This window comes from Pleurodeles waltl, chromosome 4_1, assembly GCF_031143425.1.
Source record: "Pleurodeles waltl isolate 20211129_DDA chromosome 4_1, aPleWal1.hap1.20221129, whole genome shotgun sequence".
Lineage (NCBI taxonomy): Eukaryota > Metazoa > Chordata > Amphibia > Caudata > Salamandridae > Pleurodeles > Pleurodeles waltl.
The window spans coordinates 365438131-365457779 of NC_090442.1; the positions used below are offsets into that span (position 1 = coordinate 365438131).

The 19649-nt window shown below is 47.1% G+C and overlaps 1 protein-coding gene across 1 annotated transcript in view; it reads left to right on the forward strand.

Annotated features, from left to right (window-relative positions):
• Positions 1-19649, forward strand: part of LOC138287751 (solute carrier organic anion transporter family member 1A2-like) — a 770793-nt gene that overhangs the window by 349553 nt on the left and 401591 nt on the right. The window contains exon 4 of the mRNA XM_069228524.1: positions 7266-7484. Within this exon, the coding sequence (XP_069084625.1) occupies positions 7266-7484 (219 nt within the window). The remainder of the gene's footprint in view (positions 1-7265; positions 7485-19649) is intronic.

Here is a 19649-nt window from a genome sequence, read left to right on the forward strand (position 1 = left end):
AGACCCGTCTAGCACCAAATTTATGGAGTTAAAGTCATTTTTTGGAAGTGGAAACCTACCTTGCCTTAATGAGATGCAAGGTAGGCGTTCCCATGCAAAAAAATGACTCTATGGCCTTAACACCATATTTATACTCCCATGTAAAAATGGTGCAAGGGAGGGAGGAGGGGTCAAAAAATGGGGCAAAGCTTGCTTTGCCCCATTTTTTAAGACCAGGGTCAGGGCAGGCGTTAGTGGACCTGTGGCCCTATTTCCATGGTGGAACACCATGGAATAAGCCTAGAGGTGCCCTCCCTAGGCCCCAGGGGCACCCCCACCAACACTAGAGGGACTGCGAGGATGGGGGACCCCATCCCAGGTAAGTACAGGTAAGTGCATTTTATTTTTGAAAGTGCCATAGGGGGCCCTGAAATGGGCCCCCATACATGGCACAGGGTGCAATGGCCATGCCCAGGGGACCCCTGTCCTCTGTGCTGGCCACTGGGGTGGTGGGCATGACTCCTGCCTTTTCTAAGGCAGGAGTCATGTGGCATGGTAGGTTTAGCACCATAAAATGACGCTAATCTGGTTAGAGTCATTTTTTTTTACTCTAACCTGCCTAAAGCCATTTTTTGGTGCTAAACCCTCTTCTTCTATCCTGCCAGCCCCATCCGACTAAAGTCATTTTTTTAAACTCTAGCCTACCCTTTGCACCGGCTTGCACCATTCCATAAATATGGTGCCCGGCTGGTGCACAGAAATGGTGCAAGCCGGTGCTAAACTTTTTGGTGCAAAACTGAGTTAGTGCATTTTTGCAGCAAAAAGTATAAATAAGGGCCAATATTTTGTAAGTTTGCGCCACTTTTGCGTCATAAAATGACGTTAATGCGGTGCAAAAAAAAGTTTAAATCAGGGCCTTGGTGCTAGATGGGTCTAGCACCAAAGTATAAATATGGAGTTAGTTTTGCACCGAATTAGAGTAAAAAAAAAATGACACTAATTCGGTGCAAACAGAGTATAAATATGCCGCAGAGTATAAATATGCCCCTAAATATGGCGTTAAGGCCATAGAGTCATTTTTTGCACGGGAACGCCTACCTTGCATCTCATTAAGGCAAAGTAGGTCTCCACTTTCAAAGAATGACTTTAACTCCAGAAATTTGGTGCTAGAGGGGTCTAGCACCAAAGTATAAGCTGGAGTTAGTTTTGCACCGAATTAGAGTAAAAAAAAATGACACTAATTTGGTGCAAACAGAGTATAAATATGCCCATAGGTATCTCTCCAGTGGTGTCATGAGGATTAAGTCGGTACTCCTGCAAGAAAGCATAAACAGCACAGTCCACATTATGACCGCCAGCCACGGCGATTCATAACACTTTGTTGAGAGTCCTCATGAAACGTTCCACCTCTCCATTAGCCTAAGGACACCGAGGGGTTATTTTCTTATGGACAATTCCTCGAGACTGCAGGTATTCAGCAAACTCCTAGCTTGAGAACAGGGGCCTATGTCAGTGTCAAGCTCATGCCCATGGGTGGCTATGATTTTTTCCAGATGAGGAATGATCTGAGACACTGTATTGGATTCCACAATTTCAACCTCCGGATATCTTCTATCACTACAAACGTATGACGTCCATCAGGCAGACTCCCAAAATCAGCACTGGCTCAAAACCATGGCACAGGATGAATAGGCTCAGTCAGAATTGGTGAGGGATGTTCAGCTGGCCCAACCGCTTGACACATCATACACTGACATACCACTCATTCAACGTGGTTGTCAAGTCCTGGAAACCACACCTTACTTCTCAACCTGGACTTTGTCTTAACCATTCCTTTGATGGGAGGTGTTGGCAAGCTCCACTACAGGATGTTGTAATGACAGTGGAATCTGTAATCACCAACCTGTATCCTCTAAGCAGACAACCTTCAGGAGACACAGCCAGCTCTTGTCTGACCTTGTGCAATGATGACAGCATGGTTTAGGCCTCCGCCATTCTGAGAGTCACATTTTGAAGTATAGACCGCCATCACCAACTGCAGACACTCATCACCATCTGTGGCTACCTTGATTTCCTCAAGTGAAATAGGCAGCGGCCGAGATCTCTCTACGATCAGTCTTACATACTCCTCTACCTCGTCTGCATCCACGACCTCTTGAGGGGTAGCAAGCTGGTCATGTCATGAGAGGTAATCAGCAGAATTCGATGAGCTGGGTTGATATACCACCTGAAAACGATTGCCTTGCAATTGCAAAATCCACTTTTCTATTGGTGGCGGGGGTTTGGAAGAGGATCCATTAAACAAAGGTATCAGGGGTTTGTGATCAGTGTGCACTATAAATGGCTGTCCATACAGGTAGAGGTGAAAATGCCTGCAGCCCCAATTCACTGCGATGGCCTCCTTCTCAATTTGGGAATAACGTTGCTCAGTTTCTGTCAGAGCACGGCTGGCATAGGCCACAGGAGCCCATTCTCCATCCAGTTGTTTTTGTGCTAACACTGCCCCCAACCTGGTGGGGCTGGCATCAACGGATAGCTCAGACTCCTTCTGAGGATCAAAATAGACCATAGTAGTGTGTTCAGACAACGCTGACTAGGTTGCTTGGAATGCAGCGTCCTCTTCAGGTCCCCACTCCCACACTGCATTGGCCTTGATGAGATCTGTAAGAGGAGCCATCAGTGCTGTTAGGTTTTTGATGAAATGGCCACAGTAATTCAGCATGCCCAAATAGCTGCGAACACCGAATACACTGATGGGAGCCGTAGCAGACTGAATGTCTTTTACCTTGGCCGGATCCGGCATTACTCCTTCCCCAGAGAAACGGTACCCGAAGAATGCCACTTCCGTCTGTAAAAAAGGAACATTTGTCCCTGTAAAGAGTTAGGCCATTCTTTTGAAGTCTAAGGAAGGTTGCTCTGAGCCGAAGAATATGTCATTCTATGGTAGAAGCATGCACAAGTATGTCATCGCTGACATTGATGACCCCGGGCGGGCCAGCAAGTAGCCCATGAATGGTGCCTTGAAACACCTCTGTAGCGCTGGAAATCCCAAAACTCAAACGCTTATACCTCCGGAGACCCACATGAGTGGAAAAAGTTGTTATGCCTCTAGAGTCAGGATGTAACTTGAGCTGGTGATACCCAGCCTGCAGGCCCATCTTCGAGAACCACCTTGACCCTGCGACCTCTGCAACAATGTCATCCACTGGAGGTGTCAAATGATGTTCCCGCTTAATGGTGACATTTGGCAGGCGCATATTGACACAAATCCTAACCTCTCCCGGTTGTTTGGGTTTCCTAGCAATCACAATGGGTGACACCCACGGAATGGAACCATCAACCTTCTCTATCACATCAGCCTGTTCAAGCTTCCTCAGCTCTTCCTCCACTTTTGGTCGCAGATGGAAAGCAACGTGGCGATGCTTTAATGCCACCGGCTGAATGGACTTGTCAATGTGCAGACGTAGCATGCGGTCCTTCAGGCAACCTATGCCTTCAAATAACGACCCAAATTCAGTTAACAGACTCTCTACAGTTTCAAGGTGAACACTGAAAGCAAATGAAATGAGATTCAGCTGCTCTGCTGTCCGGCAGCTAGTAGCATATCAGATCCGGCTTTTGTGACAAATACTCTGGCTTGCACTGCATTCTCTTCATGAGTCTACGTCGTGGTAAAAACACCTGCAAAGGCAGTGGCTGCGATGACCCAAACGCACACACCTGAGTCATTGTAGGTCGCAATTTGGGTTGAATGGGAAGACTTTTCAATAAAGATTGAGCCAGTATGTTGATGGAGGCCCCAGTGTCAATCAGCTCATCAATCTTTTGGCCTGCCAGAAAAACAGGGCATCTTGGTACCTGCTTCCGAGGGCACCCACCAGGCTGCAAAGCGTGTATTATGTGGACAGTCCATTCATCTTCCTCATCGTCGTCCAGATTGTCATCTTCTCCGGTTATCATAGGTGGTTGCACAAGGTTGAAAGCTTTGGACTTCTGTGACTTTGGACAGGCAGCTGACTGGCATACTTTGGCAAAATGATTAAACTTATTGCAACTCGAACATTTCTTGCCTTGCGCTGAACACACACCTTGATGAGGGAACGGACCGCCACAAGAAAAACAGGTCCGTGGCGACGTGGTAACCTTTGACCTGGTTTCCCTTCTGTCCACAGCAGCCGCAGTGATGGCATTCACTGGTTCCACTTTGACCTGGGTTTGCAACGCTGCTTCCATATGAGCTGCGCAAACTTTAGATAGTTCCTTTGATCTTCCCAACGTGAGGATGTTCGCCATGGACATGCCAAGTACCTCAAATATTCTCCCTCAATTTTACTGAAGCACATCCCTGTATAAATTGCGCACGTACCTCATCTTCCACATCCAACAGTGTGCAGGTGCGAGCTAGTTCTTTTAACCTGGCATAAAAAGTGTCAACTGATTCATTTGGAAGTTGTCTGGCCGGTCTTAATAAGAAACGCTCGTAGTCAGGATTCACCAAAGGTTCGAAATGAGCTGTTAGCGCATGTTTCAATGATTGGTAGGTGAAAGTTGGTCCCTTTTCTGCCACTGATCATCTGAGTTTATGAATGGCTGCACCTCCCAAATGTAGGAGCATGGGACGGCGCCTCTCATTATCCAACGCCGTTGATGCAAAGTAGGGTTCCAACCTGTCCACCCACTCCTTCCACGAGCTGCTTGAGAAGAAGGAGGACCTTCTATGACAAAAGGTTCCAACGCCAGGACTGCCAACATGATTGCAACACAAACGTGCAAAGCTTTACCACACCTCCACCTGTGATGTGCATGTGACCAGACTGCTTAGGTGTCCTGTCGTGCCGTTGGGAGGTTGTCTGTTACACCCACACCACTTGCAGAGCCAGCGCTACTGGAAAACTGCGTGTGCGCAAACGTTACTTGGTAAGTTCAGATGTGAAGTGCCTTGTGTGACTTTGTCAGTATATTCCTTTATTACTCACTGTGGATTCACCACATAGCCCAGTTCCTCCAACGATAGACACACCACGAGAGAGAGAAAAAAAAAACATCTCCAGCAAACTGCAGTGTGCAGGGGAGAAGAACCGAACTTGCACCTTCTCCAGCCAGGAAAGACAGTCCCAAAACATCCTGCCAGAGAGCAAGCCGAAACACATGCAGAAAGAAGCACCAGGGGGCCCTGCGTCGCTGCCACACTCTGGCTGATCTGGCAACAGCTCGTCGCTGCACACCGGTCAGGGAAGAATTCCCTCTCACTGCTTGTTGCTTCGGCAACAGCAGAAAGACTCTTGGTCGGAGCAGCAAGCGACCACGCCCCCAGCACGTGGAGGCCACACAGACGCCCGAACTAGCACTGAGGCAGCAACATAGGCAGGCGGCAGCAGGATAGCGAAAAAGACGGCACCCGGCGGGGCACACCGACAGTTGAGTGCGCAAGGGGGTTCAACAGAGCGGATCACCCGCCCTCGTCACCAATTTGTTGTGTTCGGAGGAGAGACGCTCCAAAACACACTCAATTTTAGGCTCGCAGTTCAGCAATGAAAACCCAGACACAGTTGGCTGGTTACTGTACGCGGGGGAACCTTCCCGGGTCCTTTTTATTAACTCCTGTTACGTCACAAGTGCAGACCATTAACTAGCACTACAGCAGGGGAGATTAACGCCATCTCCCTGCGATAGTGAGGGTCATGGGCAGACCCATGATGAAACATAACACCAGCCAGGAATGGACAAGCCTACCCTGGTGTTTGGGCAAGGTATTCACTGATGTGACAGTACACAAAAGTGTGCATTGACGGCCATGGTTCATATGTTTTGAATAAGACTGCCATCTCACTGTGTGAAGTTAACAACCAACATTAGGGAGGTTTGTTTTATACCTCATTTTACTTCTTTTGTCCCTAGTTCTAGAATGGTCTTAGTGGTTATGCCTCACATCTTTCTCTTAAGAACTTACCCTTTTCTTGACGGTTGGCCATGGAACATCTTGCAATTCGTTATTGCAGTATTCCCAGAGTGGTAGCATGGGCATGTAATTACATTAAGTGCCTCTCTCTACTCCGTGCCTATCACCTTCGTTGATGTGAAACAGAAACACGTGTAACATTGGAACTCCTATGCTGTATAACCAGTATTTCCTAGTGCTAGGATAAGAATGTTGAGATGCACTGTAAAAACCTATGAGGAAGGGCAACATTCATAATAAAGATTTTCTCTTGTATGTATATGTTTTTCTACCACTATGAATGGTCATCAGAAATCATCGAGGTAATGTGACAAAAGAGAATGTGGGACAAATATGCCACATAATTTACTCATGCCACTCGACTCCATACTTCATGTTCTCTTTCTCAGGTGTTCGAGTTAATTGATCTTTGATTAATTTACCACTGATTTGACTAGTGCTCGTGTGTGTGAAAGTGGCCCGACATTGTATCGATTTACTTACTCTCCGGTGCAAAACAAAATTGTACACCTGCACACGAGCACTCTCATAACGCGTAATGAAGCTTCCATTTTTGCAACACACACTCTCTCTCTCTCCCTCTCTCTCGTGCACCCACTCTGCATTCCCTTCTCTTTTTTCCATTGATTAACTCATGACCTAAGACATTCATTATTGGTTTAGCCAAACAATTTAACAGCTCTTGGAGTTTAGGGAACATATTTCCAGGAAAGCAGAACCCCTATCCCTTTTGTATCTGCTAATTAAGTGGATTTTCAGGTGTGGTGGGATTTTGGCTTACCTCTACTTGAGTCTAGTGAAGAATAATACATATGCTATGAGAAATTTCTACAAGATTTCTTGATTCACATATAGTAGTAGAAACCTGAAGGGCAGGTTAATTGATTTTTTAGGGAGCACTGGAAAGATCTTTTAATTACCAGACTGTGTATTCACCCCTATGCCTCATTACATTTATGTGAGGATCCACAAGTCACTGTGAACACAACGAGCACAGGCAATTGCATGACATGGCCATTATGAACAAATATTTGACAGACATGCCCCTTTGCCCCAGAAGTAGACTACTGGATCACAGACAGCAGTGTTTTATAGGCGATTAACTCTACAATGCTGCATTGAACACAAGTTCTACTGAAGGCAATAAAGACATTCAGCTTGATTTACACCACTTGGGCTTCTTCAGGAACATATACTTACCAACAGAACAGTTATGTCTCTCTAGGTTACAGCAAAGGATGATGTTGACGAAAAACACTTGTTTTACTAAATAAAGAAATGCAAAATTTAATTTAAAAGATAATAAATGTATTCTTTTCTGATTCAGCTGATGTGACATTAGACCTCCATGATGCTCGATGGGTTGGAGCCTGGTGGCTTGGTTATTTGGTAAATGGAGCAGTGATTCTTCTGGCTGTAATTCCATTCTGCTTCCTGCCAAAATCCCTTCCAAAAGAGGGAGAAGAAGATACACCCAAGCTGTTAGAAAAAGTTAAAGAATCCAAGAAAAAAGAAATGCAACAGAATCAGCAATCAATAGCAAAAGGCAAGTTTATATTGATCCTTTTTTATATTTTGGGTGAATTTGACTGTGTAACACAAGGTAACAAATCGTCAAATTAAATTTTTTCTAAGTGCCAGAAAACGAAAAACTGTGACAGCGATAATCCATAAATATTAATGATTAAACTCTTATTCTAAAAACAATTGTGGGTGATGGTGAGTGTGGATTTGCATTTGTAAAAAATTTTAATTGTTTGTCATTGGCAAATTATACTGTCGTGTAGGCTCTCAATATTCTAAAGGGACTACTGGATTTTGAGTGGCAGAATTGCCTGCGGTGTGGGAGACTTAGTCTAACCCACTGTTGGTGACACCTGTCGCTCCAATCCGGGTTTTGCTCTGGCTAAGTAGCAGCGTCTCATCTCTACCCAAGAATAGGAATTACTGGGCAGCCGAGCACATGACGTATTTGGCTTCTCAGGGAAGTTCTGGTCACTCAGGTCACATCCGTTTCTCTCACTTACAATTCAGTCTCATATATAAATGACAAACAGAGCAGTATATGTTCCAATAATGAGTTTTAATAAAACAACTGCATCTTATATAGCAAGGAGTGAGCTGCAATAACCAGGACAACAGTATTACAAATGCAACAAGTAGAGTGAAACATAAGAACAACGCTATCATGTCACTATTATCAATGGACTAATTCCTACGTAGGCTAGGATAGAGCACAGCATGTTAAGCTTTAAGTCTGCCCATCAGATTCCCCTGGGAAGACATCAACCCCAATACCTGAGCAAATGCCTGCGGTCTGTGTTTGCATCTGTAGCGCAGCATTCGGCAATCAGCAGACAGTCGTGGTTCCCTGGCTGGAATCTCCCTCTAACGTGTAAGGGCAAGGAAGTGTTTTTATAAAAACACAGCTAAGATTCTGATAAAGTGTCCCTACGAAAAAATGTGTATTTTCTACGAATGTTGGAGACTAAACTCCTACCACGTTCACCGGCAATGTACCGTGCTGTAGCCTTGGAAAAAGCACAGAGTAATCAAGAATGTCTTGTTTGAGAACAGAGTGCTGGCCTAGGCAAAAACAGTTAGATAGACTGAAATAAAACAAGACCGTAAAAATGGTTATTGTAATAATAATAAGACAAAGCTGAATAAAATATATCTAGGTTAAAGTGCACAGCGGCCTAGTATGTTAAAAGAACATGCATGGAGCTATAACTAAAATGGCTACACAATACCCTCCCCTTGTCGGATGAAAGTGGTTCAAAGCCAAAGATATATAAATTTATTGTTAAAAAAGCTCAACCTAAGACATATAAAAAAAACAATGTCAATGATGACAAGTTGAAGGGACACATGAGCATCCAACGTGATAATTAAAAACCTGAGCATATGGCATAAGACCTAATTCAAAAGGGCAAGTCAATTTGGAAAAGTTCCAATTGATTCCAGGGTCATGGATACTAGGAGATCTTCCACTTCGACCGATGTTAAGGTCGCAAAGTCATCGCCAAGAAGGGTCAAGGAGCAGATGTGTTCCGTAGCCTCAGCCTCAACCAAGGTGGCATTCCGTGGTGTGCCCAGTGATGAGTCGTGAGCTACATTCTCCATAAAGTGTAACTCACGTAGCAAATGCAACCTCAATGCGCATGTCCGGTAATGAACCCTCAGCGAGAACATCAACAGATCAGCGTCCAATGTAGGCAATCGCTGAATCGAAAGACAAACTTCCGGTGCATGTTCAAAAGAGCACCACAGGCACTGAAACACAGGCTGCACACAATGCAAGACCGGTCTGAATGACAAAGACCAGCCACATTCTAATTGCTCCGGGAGTGTTGCTCCAAAATACAGTATTATGCATTCACGACACAGCTGCGCTGATGGGAGTGCCATCATTCGTCCTCGTTGTGGCAGGACAGCCATTGCGCATAAAAAATAGCAACAGCAAGATGCCAGCTAATAAAGCCAAAGTTATAGGAAATCCCCCGAAAATACTAGAGACAATTGAGTGGATTGCTGATGGTATCAAACCGAATACGGAGGAGAAGGTGTGAATGAAAGCAGAACCAACAGCTTTGAAAAAATGTGCGATTCCAGTGGTACTGGACGCATTAAATATTTGTCCCACGAGCTCACCAAGGTGTCTCGGAAAGTTTGTATTTAATAGGGACTGTATCTCTGCCGACGACCTTGCCACCTGAAGTGCGTAGGTCTGACGCGCAGATGTAAGGGCCACATGCTTTTGAAACAGTAAAGCCTTGAGTCTGCTCAGCTTGTCAAAATTCACATTTGAAGTAGTGATGTGAGGCCAAATGTCAGCTACCTCTTTAATTTTAGTTGGGGGAAAAAGTACATTCATGCAGCATGTAATGACCTTGGAGACCGCAACAACGTAAACTATTCCGGCTCGCATGCCACAACAGTCTTCACCATTAACGAGGATGCAGCTGCCGTTTGAAAGCACCTGCAATGTAGGTCTAATCAAGGGGACTGGAACTCCCTTCAGATAACAAGCCAAGTTCGCAGCAGAGCCGTTACATGCCCTATGCAAGGAGAGCTGTTTAAAAACCATTGAATGGCTGACTGAAGTCTCGCATTCACTACCGCTAAGAAAGACTTCTTTCATTCCACTGAAGCATTTGTATGAGAAGGGAAGCTCCCACACCTCATGAATGTAACTATCTCCCAGCTTTTCATATCTGCCTACCAGAATGTATTTTAAACAAGAGGTGAATTGAAGTGTTGAACTAGGCAGATTAATGACCCCATGTATTAGCCATTCAGCAGATGGTATTTCAGCCACAGTAAAAGGCAACTTTTCTAATTTCTCGATGTTAAGAATGACATAAATCACTTCGATCTTAGCCATCAGTTGTTGTTGCATCAAATTAAAGGATGGAAATATCTCCCTCGCACTGACATGCTGCCAGAGAACATGACCCACCTTCAGTGTTTGAAATGCCCAACCCAACTGCATAATGGACCTTAGCTGACTCTGTCCATGGTGTAAAGAAGACATATCTGTTTGTACAATGTCTATAGCAGAAGAGATGATATTATTTAAAATATATATCCGGTCACACACGGTATTAATCCCATTATCCACAATAGCTAATGCCTTTTTTAAATTTTCCTGGTCTATTTGCCTTAACCGGGCAGCTGCTTCTTGTTGAAAAAGCTTCCAAATTTCATTATATACCTCATATAAGAAACGCTTCCTACGGTGTGTGCTGGGGCATAACAGGAAGTCCTGCAAGTCAATGGTATTGGACAGGAGACTGAGGTGTTCTCATCTAGTGAGGAAGTTCTTAGCCATTGCTGACATAGTTTTCCTACACTATATGTTATGACTATACCTGCATGTACAGATGATATATAGCGAGGGTCCGGCCTACTAGTTCTAAATCCCCGAGGAGTTAATAAAATGCTGGTGACACCCATTGGTATCTACTGCCCACAATAACCACCTGCCAGGACGTGTCAGTGAAACATTAACTGTACCATTCAGGACCCATTCGTCAGGCTGTTCTTCAGTTGCATTTGTATATTTTTGCCATTTATAACATTTTGCAGGGGCAGGTATATTGAGCGTGTTTAATTCCTTAATTTTAGCTAAGCCTAACAACTGGTATGTTGTACCGTTTCATTACAAAAGATCATTTGTACGGGAATGAGGCATGCTCTAAACAAAGCTTCCCTTCCTCTAGTTTGCCACTTTTTAGTTCGCCACACACTTTTCAAATCAATCGACTTCAGCCAATATTCATAGCCTTCTATAGACAATCAGGAAACAAAGGATTCTAAATATATACATTTCGTATTCATCATTAATATATGTATATCCTTAGTGGGTGGTACCTTAAGATATTATGACTCAGCATTCTTAACATTGCGCCCAGAAAAATATGTAAACTTTTTAGAATATGTTTTAGAACTTCCTTGTGGTGGAGTCGGACAATGTTATCATTGTATATAATTAAAAACAGTTTTGGGGCTGCTCGCTCTATGCATGAATAGAATAGAATAATAGAATAGAGATTTTATTGTTTAGTTACATAAAACCATAACACAAAAAATAAAAAATAGATAAGCACTATATAAAAAGGTAAAAAAGAAAAATCATTGTTCAGTCATTTCAGTTCGGCTCCTTAGGAGCTCTCTTTAAATGATGGAACTTCTTTGGAGGCCCAGATATCAGGTATTGATAGTTTAGGTTCTGCATCTGGGATTGCTTCGATCCCTGCGATACACTTCTTGCGGCCTTTCCTCAGTTGAGTGCGTCTCTCAATCAATTATTTGTAAAGCGCGCTACGTACCTGTGAGGTTTTCAATGCTCTGTGTGGGGGGGGGGTGCTGCTACTGCTTGAAGAGCCAGGTCTTGAGGAGTCTTCCGAAGGAGAGCAGGTCCTGTGTCTGTCTTAGGTCAGCCGGGAGGGTGTTCCAGGTTTTGGCGGCGAGATATGAGAAGGATCTGCCGCCAGAAGATTTGCGTCGGATGCAGGGGATGGTGGCAAGGGCGAGGTTGGTGGAGCAGAGTTGCCAGGTAGGGGGGTAGAAGCTGAGTCTGCTGTTCAGGTATGTTGGTCCGGTGTTGTGGAGTGCCTTGTGTTCGTGGGTGAGGAGCTTGAAGGTGATCCTCTTTTCGATGGGGAGCCAGTGAAGGTCTCAGAGGTGGGGGGTGATGTGGCTGTGGCGAGGGATGTTGAGGATGAGTCAGGCGGAGGCGTTCTGGATGCGTTGTAGGCGTTGTAGGTGTTTTGATGGGATGCCGGTGTAGAGGACGTTGCCGTAGTCGAGTCTGCTGCTGACGAGGGCCTGGGTTACTGTTTTTCTTGTTTCTGTTGGGATCCATTTGTAGACTCTGCGGAGCATGCGGAGGGTGTTGTAGCAGGAGGAGGAGATGGCATTGACCTGTTTTGACATGGAGAGGGATGAGTCGAGGGTGAAGCCGAGGTTCCGTGTGCTGTCGGTGGGTGTCGGTGGGGGACCCAGCGATGTCAGCCACAATGAGTTGTCCCAGGCGGAGGGGGTGGGCCCAAGGATGAGGACCTCTGTTTTGTCCGAGTTCAGTTTTAGCCTGCTGTCTCTCATCCAGTCAGCGATGGCTTTCAGTCCCTCGTGGAGGTTGGTTTTGGCGGTGCGAGGGTCTTTGGTGAAGGAGAGGATGAGTTGGGTGTCGTCGGCGTAGGAGATGATTTTGAGGTTGTGCTGACGGGCCACCTGTGCGAGGGGGCCATGTAGATGTTGAACAGCGTCGGGCTGAGGGATGAGCCCTGGGGTATGCAGCAGATGATGTTGAAGGCCTTGGATTGGTACGGGGGAGGTGGACTCTTTGGGTTCTGCCGGCGAGGAAGGATGCGGTCCATTTGAGGGCCTGGTCTTGGATTCTTGCTTCGCGGAGGCGGGCTTTCAGGGTGTGGTGACAGACAGTGTCAAAGGCGGCCATGAGGTCTAGGAGGATTAGGGCTGATGTTTCTCCGTTGTTGAGGTGGCTCCTAATGTCGTCTGTGGCTGCGAGGAGGGCGGTTTCGGTGCTGTGGTTACGCCTGAAGCCGCACTGGGAGGGGTCGAGGATGTTGTTGTCTTCGAGGTACCGAGTGAGTGTTGATGATTTTCGCGATGACTTTTGCCGGGAAAGGGAGCAGGAAGATGGGCCGGAAGTTTTTTAGGTCTGTGGGATCCGCTTTTGGTTTCTTCAGAAGGGCGTTGATTTCGGCGTGATTCCAGCTTTCTGTGAATCTTGCAGTTTCAAAGGAAATGTTGATGACTCTCTGTAGGTGTGGAGCGATGGCTGTGTCTGCTTTATTAAAGATGTGGTGAGGGCAGGGGTCTGATGGTGATCCAGAGTGGATGGAGTTCATGGTCTTGCGGGTCTCGTCGTCGCTGATGCTGGTCCAGGAGGTCAGTCGGCTGGGGCGGGTGGAGTTCGTAGAAGGTGGTATAGGGGGGTCTGAGGTATGAAGGGAGTTGAAGGTGTCGTGGATGTCAGTGATTTTACGGTGGAAGGCGGTTGCTAGGGCGTCGCATAGTTCTTGGGAGGGGGTGATGTCGTTGACGGTGGCGCTAGGGCTGGAGAGTTCTTTTACGATGTTGAAACGTTCTTTGCAGTCGTGGGCGTTGTTTTGTAGGCGGGTTTTGAAGGAGGATCTTTTTGCTAGCCTGATGAGTTGGTGGTGTTTGCGTGTAGCATCCTTGAGTGCCGTGTGGTTGTTTGGAGTGCGTTCGAGTAGCCATATTTGCTTGAGTTTCCGGCAGTGGCGTTTGGAGGCTTGGAGGTTGTCGGTGAACCAGGTGGCTTTTTTGTTGGGGCCTTTGTTGGAGGGTTTTCTGAGTGAGGCAAGGCGGTCGGTGCAGTTGTTGATCCATAGCTTGAGGTTGTGTGCAGCGGTGTCAGGGTTGGCGGGGTTGGTGGGCGGTTTCTGGGCTAGGGCGTTGGTTAGTTGATCTTTGGTGATTTTGCCCCATCGTCGGTGGTGTGGTTGTTCGGTGAGGTTGTGTTCTGTTCGTTTCTTGGAGGTGAAATGGATGCAGTGGTGGTCGGTCCAGTATAGTTCGGTGGTGTGGTTGAAGGTGACGTGGTTGCTTGTGGAGATGGGGTCGAGGGTGTGACCAGCTGTGTGGGTGGGTGTGTTGACGAGCTGAGTGAAGCTGAGGTTGGCAAGGTTTTCGGTCAGGGTGCCTCCATCTCTGCTTGGCGTTGAGTTTCACCGTGGCGTTGCTGTCCACAGGGCTGCCAGATAAGAGTATGTCCCTTGAAGGTGAGGGTGGAGTTACTGTTAGAGTCAAATTGCAAGAGTTTGCGATCACTGGAGTCTCCCGGAAGGGGCCTTTTGCTCTGTCATCGCTTTTTGATCACAGGCCGATGGTTGTGGTCTCGAGTGAGTCCGATTGAGTCTTTCTCTGGAGTAGTATGGTAGGGCCAGGAGAGGGATGCAAGTGTGGATGCTGGCTGGAAGCTCCCATCTTCAGAGATGCACAGAGGTTGGTTAGCATCAAAGGTAGCGTGGCTAGTTTGTCAAATATGGGGCCACATAGGCAGCTTGTAGAAAAGTTTGTGGAATTTTCTCGTGGTTGCATAAAGAGGGATTTGAGGTTGCCTAAACTCTCGTCAATACCTGCTACGAATACTGCCAAGGTGTTAAGTAGGGTTACCTGAACATCCATTTTGTCTGATTGGTAGTGGAATGCTTCGACTAGGAGCTGCAAGGTGTTGAGCAAGGAGGCCCAGGTGCCATCTGTGTGCAGATTGAGACGGTTTGAGGCAGGTTCCTATCCAGTTGTTGATGTGGCGCTAGTGTTCATGCTTGCACTGATCCTTGCACCGTCATTTGGAGACGGCTGGCTTGGAAGTAGAACGGCCTGGTTGTTCATAGGCTCGTCATCTGGAGATTGCTGGCTAGGGTCTGGGGTGAGTTTAGTGACAGATGGGAGTCTTGAGCACATGCAACAAGTATATCTTCCCACTCCTGTATGTATGGGTAAGATATGGTTTCTGCATCCTCTCCTGTGTGGAGCCCCTCTGATATCATTTTTACTGAGGGAGGTGAAGGGGAGGGGCCCGGAGGTCCATCTTTTGATGTACTTTCCAGGCAGTCAGCGTCGAAGGCCTTCAGAGGAAAGGCCAAACCATCTGTAGACAGCTGTCCCACCTCATTCTCAAAGTCGGGCTGTGCCACTTTCAGTCCATGTAGCGCCAGGTGAATTTGGTGGGCCTCACTTTGTTGGGGGGAAGTCCACCATGGCTTCGCTGGAGTCTGTCTGGGCTCCTCGTGCACATCTGCCCTGGCAAGTATGGCAGATTGCCCCAGAGGTGTCAAGACTGTGCTAGCTGCGGGAAGTTGAGCAGAGATTGGGCTTGAGGAAGCCCCCATTGCGGCAGAGTTGTTTCTTGATAGGAGGGTTTCTGCTGTATGAGTGAAAATCGACAGAATTAGTGGTGACTGTAGCCCCTGTGTGTTGTTGCTATTGGAGACAAGGCCAGGTCTGCTGTATCTCAGTTCCAGAGTATGCCCAGCATGAGGTTGCTCTTCTGGACCTCCTTGGAGTGGGTCTGACTCAATCTCAATCAGGGGTGAGACAATCTAGGCCTCGTGGTTGCAGTCATGAGCTTGTGTTCTCCTCTTTCTTCCCATAGCAATTTTGTTGGGGGGGTGTCTTCCTTGTTTTGCCGGACCACATGGTCATGTGATTTCTTCCCAACAGTTCCTTCCCTTTTTTGCCTCCTATAACACCCTTAATTTCCCGCTAGTGGGGTGATTGTGGCAATGGAAGTCAGAGTGGAGGCGTGGGGAAGTTGAAGGTTGGCTGTCATGCTATCACTCGCTGAAGGCTGAAGAGTATGGAGATGTTGCTGAATGGCAAGTGGGGCTCACCAGCCATCCGCAAGCTGCACCCACCATAGGGGGGGGGGCGCTTCTGCGGATGCTGGGGCACGCCCTTTGGGGTGACTGGGTGCAGTCACCGCACTTGCCTAGTACCATACTCAGAGGGGACTGACCAGCCCTCCTCCCCCTGCCAGGCCCTGCCTGTTTGTTGGTGCCGCCAGGGGCCTGGGCGGGGCGGGGAAGGTGGACTCAGGAGGATCAGGGAGGATCGAGGAGGTCAGATGCTGACGGCCCACGACTCAAGGGCACGAGGGGTACTGTCAGCGACAGGGCAGAGTCCCAGAGCAGGTGCGAGGGGAGGGTCCCACCGCAAGGCAGTGAAATGCAGGGCAGGGGAACGGGTGAGGATGGAGGGGAGGGGGTCGGAGCCAAGAGAGAGGGAGGCCATACCGGAGGACCTGGGGGGCAAGGGGCAGAGGAGAGGCACAGATGCCGGCGTCAGGACGGTGGGCCAGGTGGTGGAAGCAGAATGGTGGCACCCCCACCAACCGGTTACGTTCACCCTGCACCACACGCCTCAGCACCTCCTCAGAACCACAGTGCCCACAGTATCCGACCAGTCAGACAGCCTATCCCTGTCCGTGGCCTGACGCCAATCCAGGCACTTCTCCTGCACCTGTGCCCCACACCTGGACAGCGCACGTTGCAGTGTCGATCTATCCCACTCACTGCCTCCTCCCCACCCAGCACCTCACACAGCACCCCCCTCGCACCCCACAGCACCCCCACAGCACCCCCTCCTTACCTCTACTCCTCTCTGCACCTTGTCTGCCTGTCCACAGCACGGCACCACCAGCGAGGGACAGACACGGGTATAGCGGGGTGCCTGCAGTGTTCCAACGGCTTTTCAAGCAGTGCCTCCTGGCAGTGCCAACCCCAGGCACCCCAACAGGACACAGGATGCGGCAGGAGACAGTCGCGGGGGCTCCGCGTCTTGGAGCGTCTCTGAGCTTGGTGCGGCTCGGTGCTGCTCGGCACGGCACGGCGGCTGCTCACTATGCTGCTTCCGGGTCACTGTGCTGCTTCCGGGATCAAAGAGCACTATGTATGAAATGGTGCCCATAATAATTATAGCAAAACATATCACCATAATTCTCTTTAGATTGATAAACATCTTTGTTTTCAAAGACAGTATAATACTGTAATTTAGTCATCAAAGAATCAACTGTGTTCACATCCCAATCATCAGAAACAATGCCCTGTATTACAATGTCATTCATTGATAATTTGAACAGATATGGTATTTGAATTACTTCTGTGGGACCATATATATCAAATATTACTTTGTCCCAAACAATCCCATCAGGAATTGGAACTGCGGAAATGTTCACAAATGATAAGTCTCTTCGGACCTTGTGTGATGAAAAATGTGGGTTTAAGACCTCCTCCACCAAATCAACTGTTGATTTTTCAGGTAAAAAATGACCATGTATTAATAAGAAAAAAGTAATGAGAAAACCAATCCATAATAGGAAATTTAGGACAGTTAAGGAGAGCCATAGATAGTTCCATGGAAAAACAAAATATGTTTCTTTAAGCCAGTTTTTTAGCTTACGTACTCTTGACAAGTCAGCTGTAGAAGAGGCGAATTAGTCTGTGAAGTCATCATTGAAATCAGCAAAATATCCAGAAGCAGTTCGTGCAAATGGTGTGGCCGTGGTCAGTGGTGGAGTTGGTATTTTCATTGGTGGCACACTGTAAATTGCACTATCCGGCTGTGTTGGAGTTGAGTCAACTCAGTCAAATGTTTCTAAGGTTTCTAAATTGTTTGATGTTAGTGGAACCAATGCTAGATCATCTTCCACCCTCCCCAAGCTCAGAGAGGTGTCGGTGTTGGTATAAACGACTTCTAGAGGGATTCTGGAGCTAGTGGATGTTCCTCTTGGTCTGCTGTGCAGGATCGGCCACATGGTGTAATTTGACATTGTCGATAGAGACAAAATGATTTTCTTTGGCACCTGCCAACGGTGGTAGAATATCAGTTCTGGTACCGTGTATTCCTAATACGTGGACCGGTACTCGATAAGAAGGGCCAAATTTCTTTCTCACAGCGACTTTCTCACGTACAAGATCCCCAACTCTGGGAATAAAACCAGTAGATATTACAGGCACATCCTTGATTCCTGTGGAAGCAGCACTGATAGAAGAGTTATCGTCATGGAACTGTTGCAATTCCTGTAAGACAGTGACACGTTCATGTATGTCAAAAGGTGTTTCTGCTGCCTCCACGCCAGGACCATCAAGATCAGGAACATACATTAGAGTTCTGAACAGGCACTCACATGAAGTACGACCCCCCAGGGACCTTCTAGACAGATTATTAAGTGCTCTCTGGACTCCATATAGGTGGTTAAGCCAACTACGACCTGTGCCTAAGACTCTGGCTGTTAAGGATTGCTTTAAATCACGGTTTAATCGCTCCACAACACTATTTCCCTCGGGATGAAATAGAGATGAGTACTGGAGTTGGATCCCCCAACGAAGCCATGGCCCCCCTGAATGCCCTTGAGGCGAAATCAGGGCCCTGGTCCGAAAGGAAAGCCGCAACCACATATTTACCGTTAAAGACTCGCAAATCTTTAATACCAGCCCGAGCATCTGCCCAGGGTTGTGGCCACACCTATAAAAATCTGGACCATGAATCAATAACGACTAAAATATACTTGTATGTACTATCCGGTGTTAGGGGACCACAGTGGTCCAAGTACACACATTGTAATGGTTTGTTTGAAATCAGGAGGGGTGTTTGTGGCAGGCATTTTGCAGTGCAAACTTTAATTTGTTGACAGATATCACAACAAAGCACATACTGTTTGGTCTCTTTATAGAGACCTAGCCACTAACAGCGGGCCTGCAAGATCAAAATCGTAGCCTCCACACCAGCATGGGCAGATGCCACCCCCTCATGCGCTGCTTTAATCAATTGTGATCTTTTATCTCTATTAGGAATGTCTCGTACACCTACGCCTGGTATCTCAACATTCAGCATTCAGCACCTTTTGGATAGGTCGTACCATCAGCCGTAGCTGTCACAACAGCCCAAATGTCTGCGTCCGGTTTTGAACTCAAACAACTCACTGCAGCCACAGCCGCCACAGCCACTGCTGACTTTGCGGCTTCATCAGCCAATGTATTTCCAGCAACATGTATTCCAATGCGCTGGTGTCCAAGTGTGTGTACAACGTGAACATTTGGTAGCGTCTCTTTCAGATCTGCCACTTTCCCCCTCAGAAGTCTGTGTTTGATGGTGTTGCCTTTGTAATCTCTGAACCCATTCTGGCGCCAAAAATGCAGGTATTCATTAAAGGACTGGACATAATAATATGAATCACAAACAATCAGTGGGAGCTGTGTAGGATCCGTGTGTTCTAGTGCCATCAGCAGAGCTTTTAGTTCTGCCAACTGTGCTGTGCAATCCCCTAGGGTTTGCGTAAAGGTATGTAGAGGACAAAATATATCACCATCCATGTAGCCACTTACAACTGCGCAAGCAGCAGAATATTGGTGTTTTGTGCCAATTGTGGGTTGTGCTGAGCCATCGGTGTACATAACTCTATGATATTGTTCAATAGACAATGTATTGCTGGAACTGTGAAAATTCTTGAGTTTGTAATTTTGGGTCAAAAATGTAGTCGACATCAGTGGCTGTCAAAGACGTAGCCCATTGTATCCAACGTGGATGTTATGGTTATGCGTTCAGAGCGCTGGCTTTTGTAACAGCCTCTAGGGCTGGGATCGGAGAAACAACAATAATGTGTTTTCATTGGGCAAGGGGTCTTTCTTTAATGACTGTCATTTGTACAGCAGTG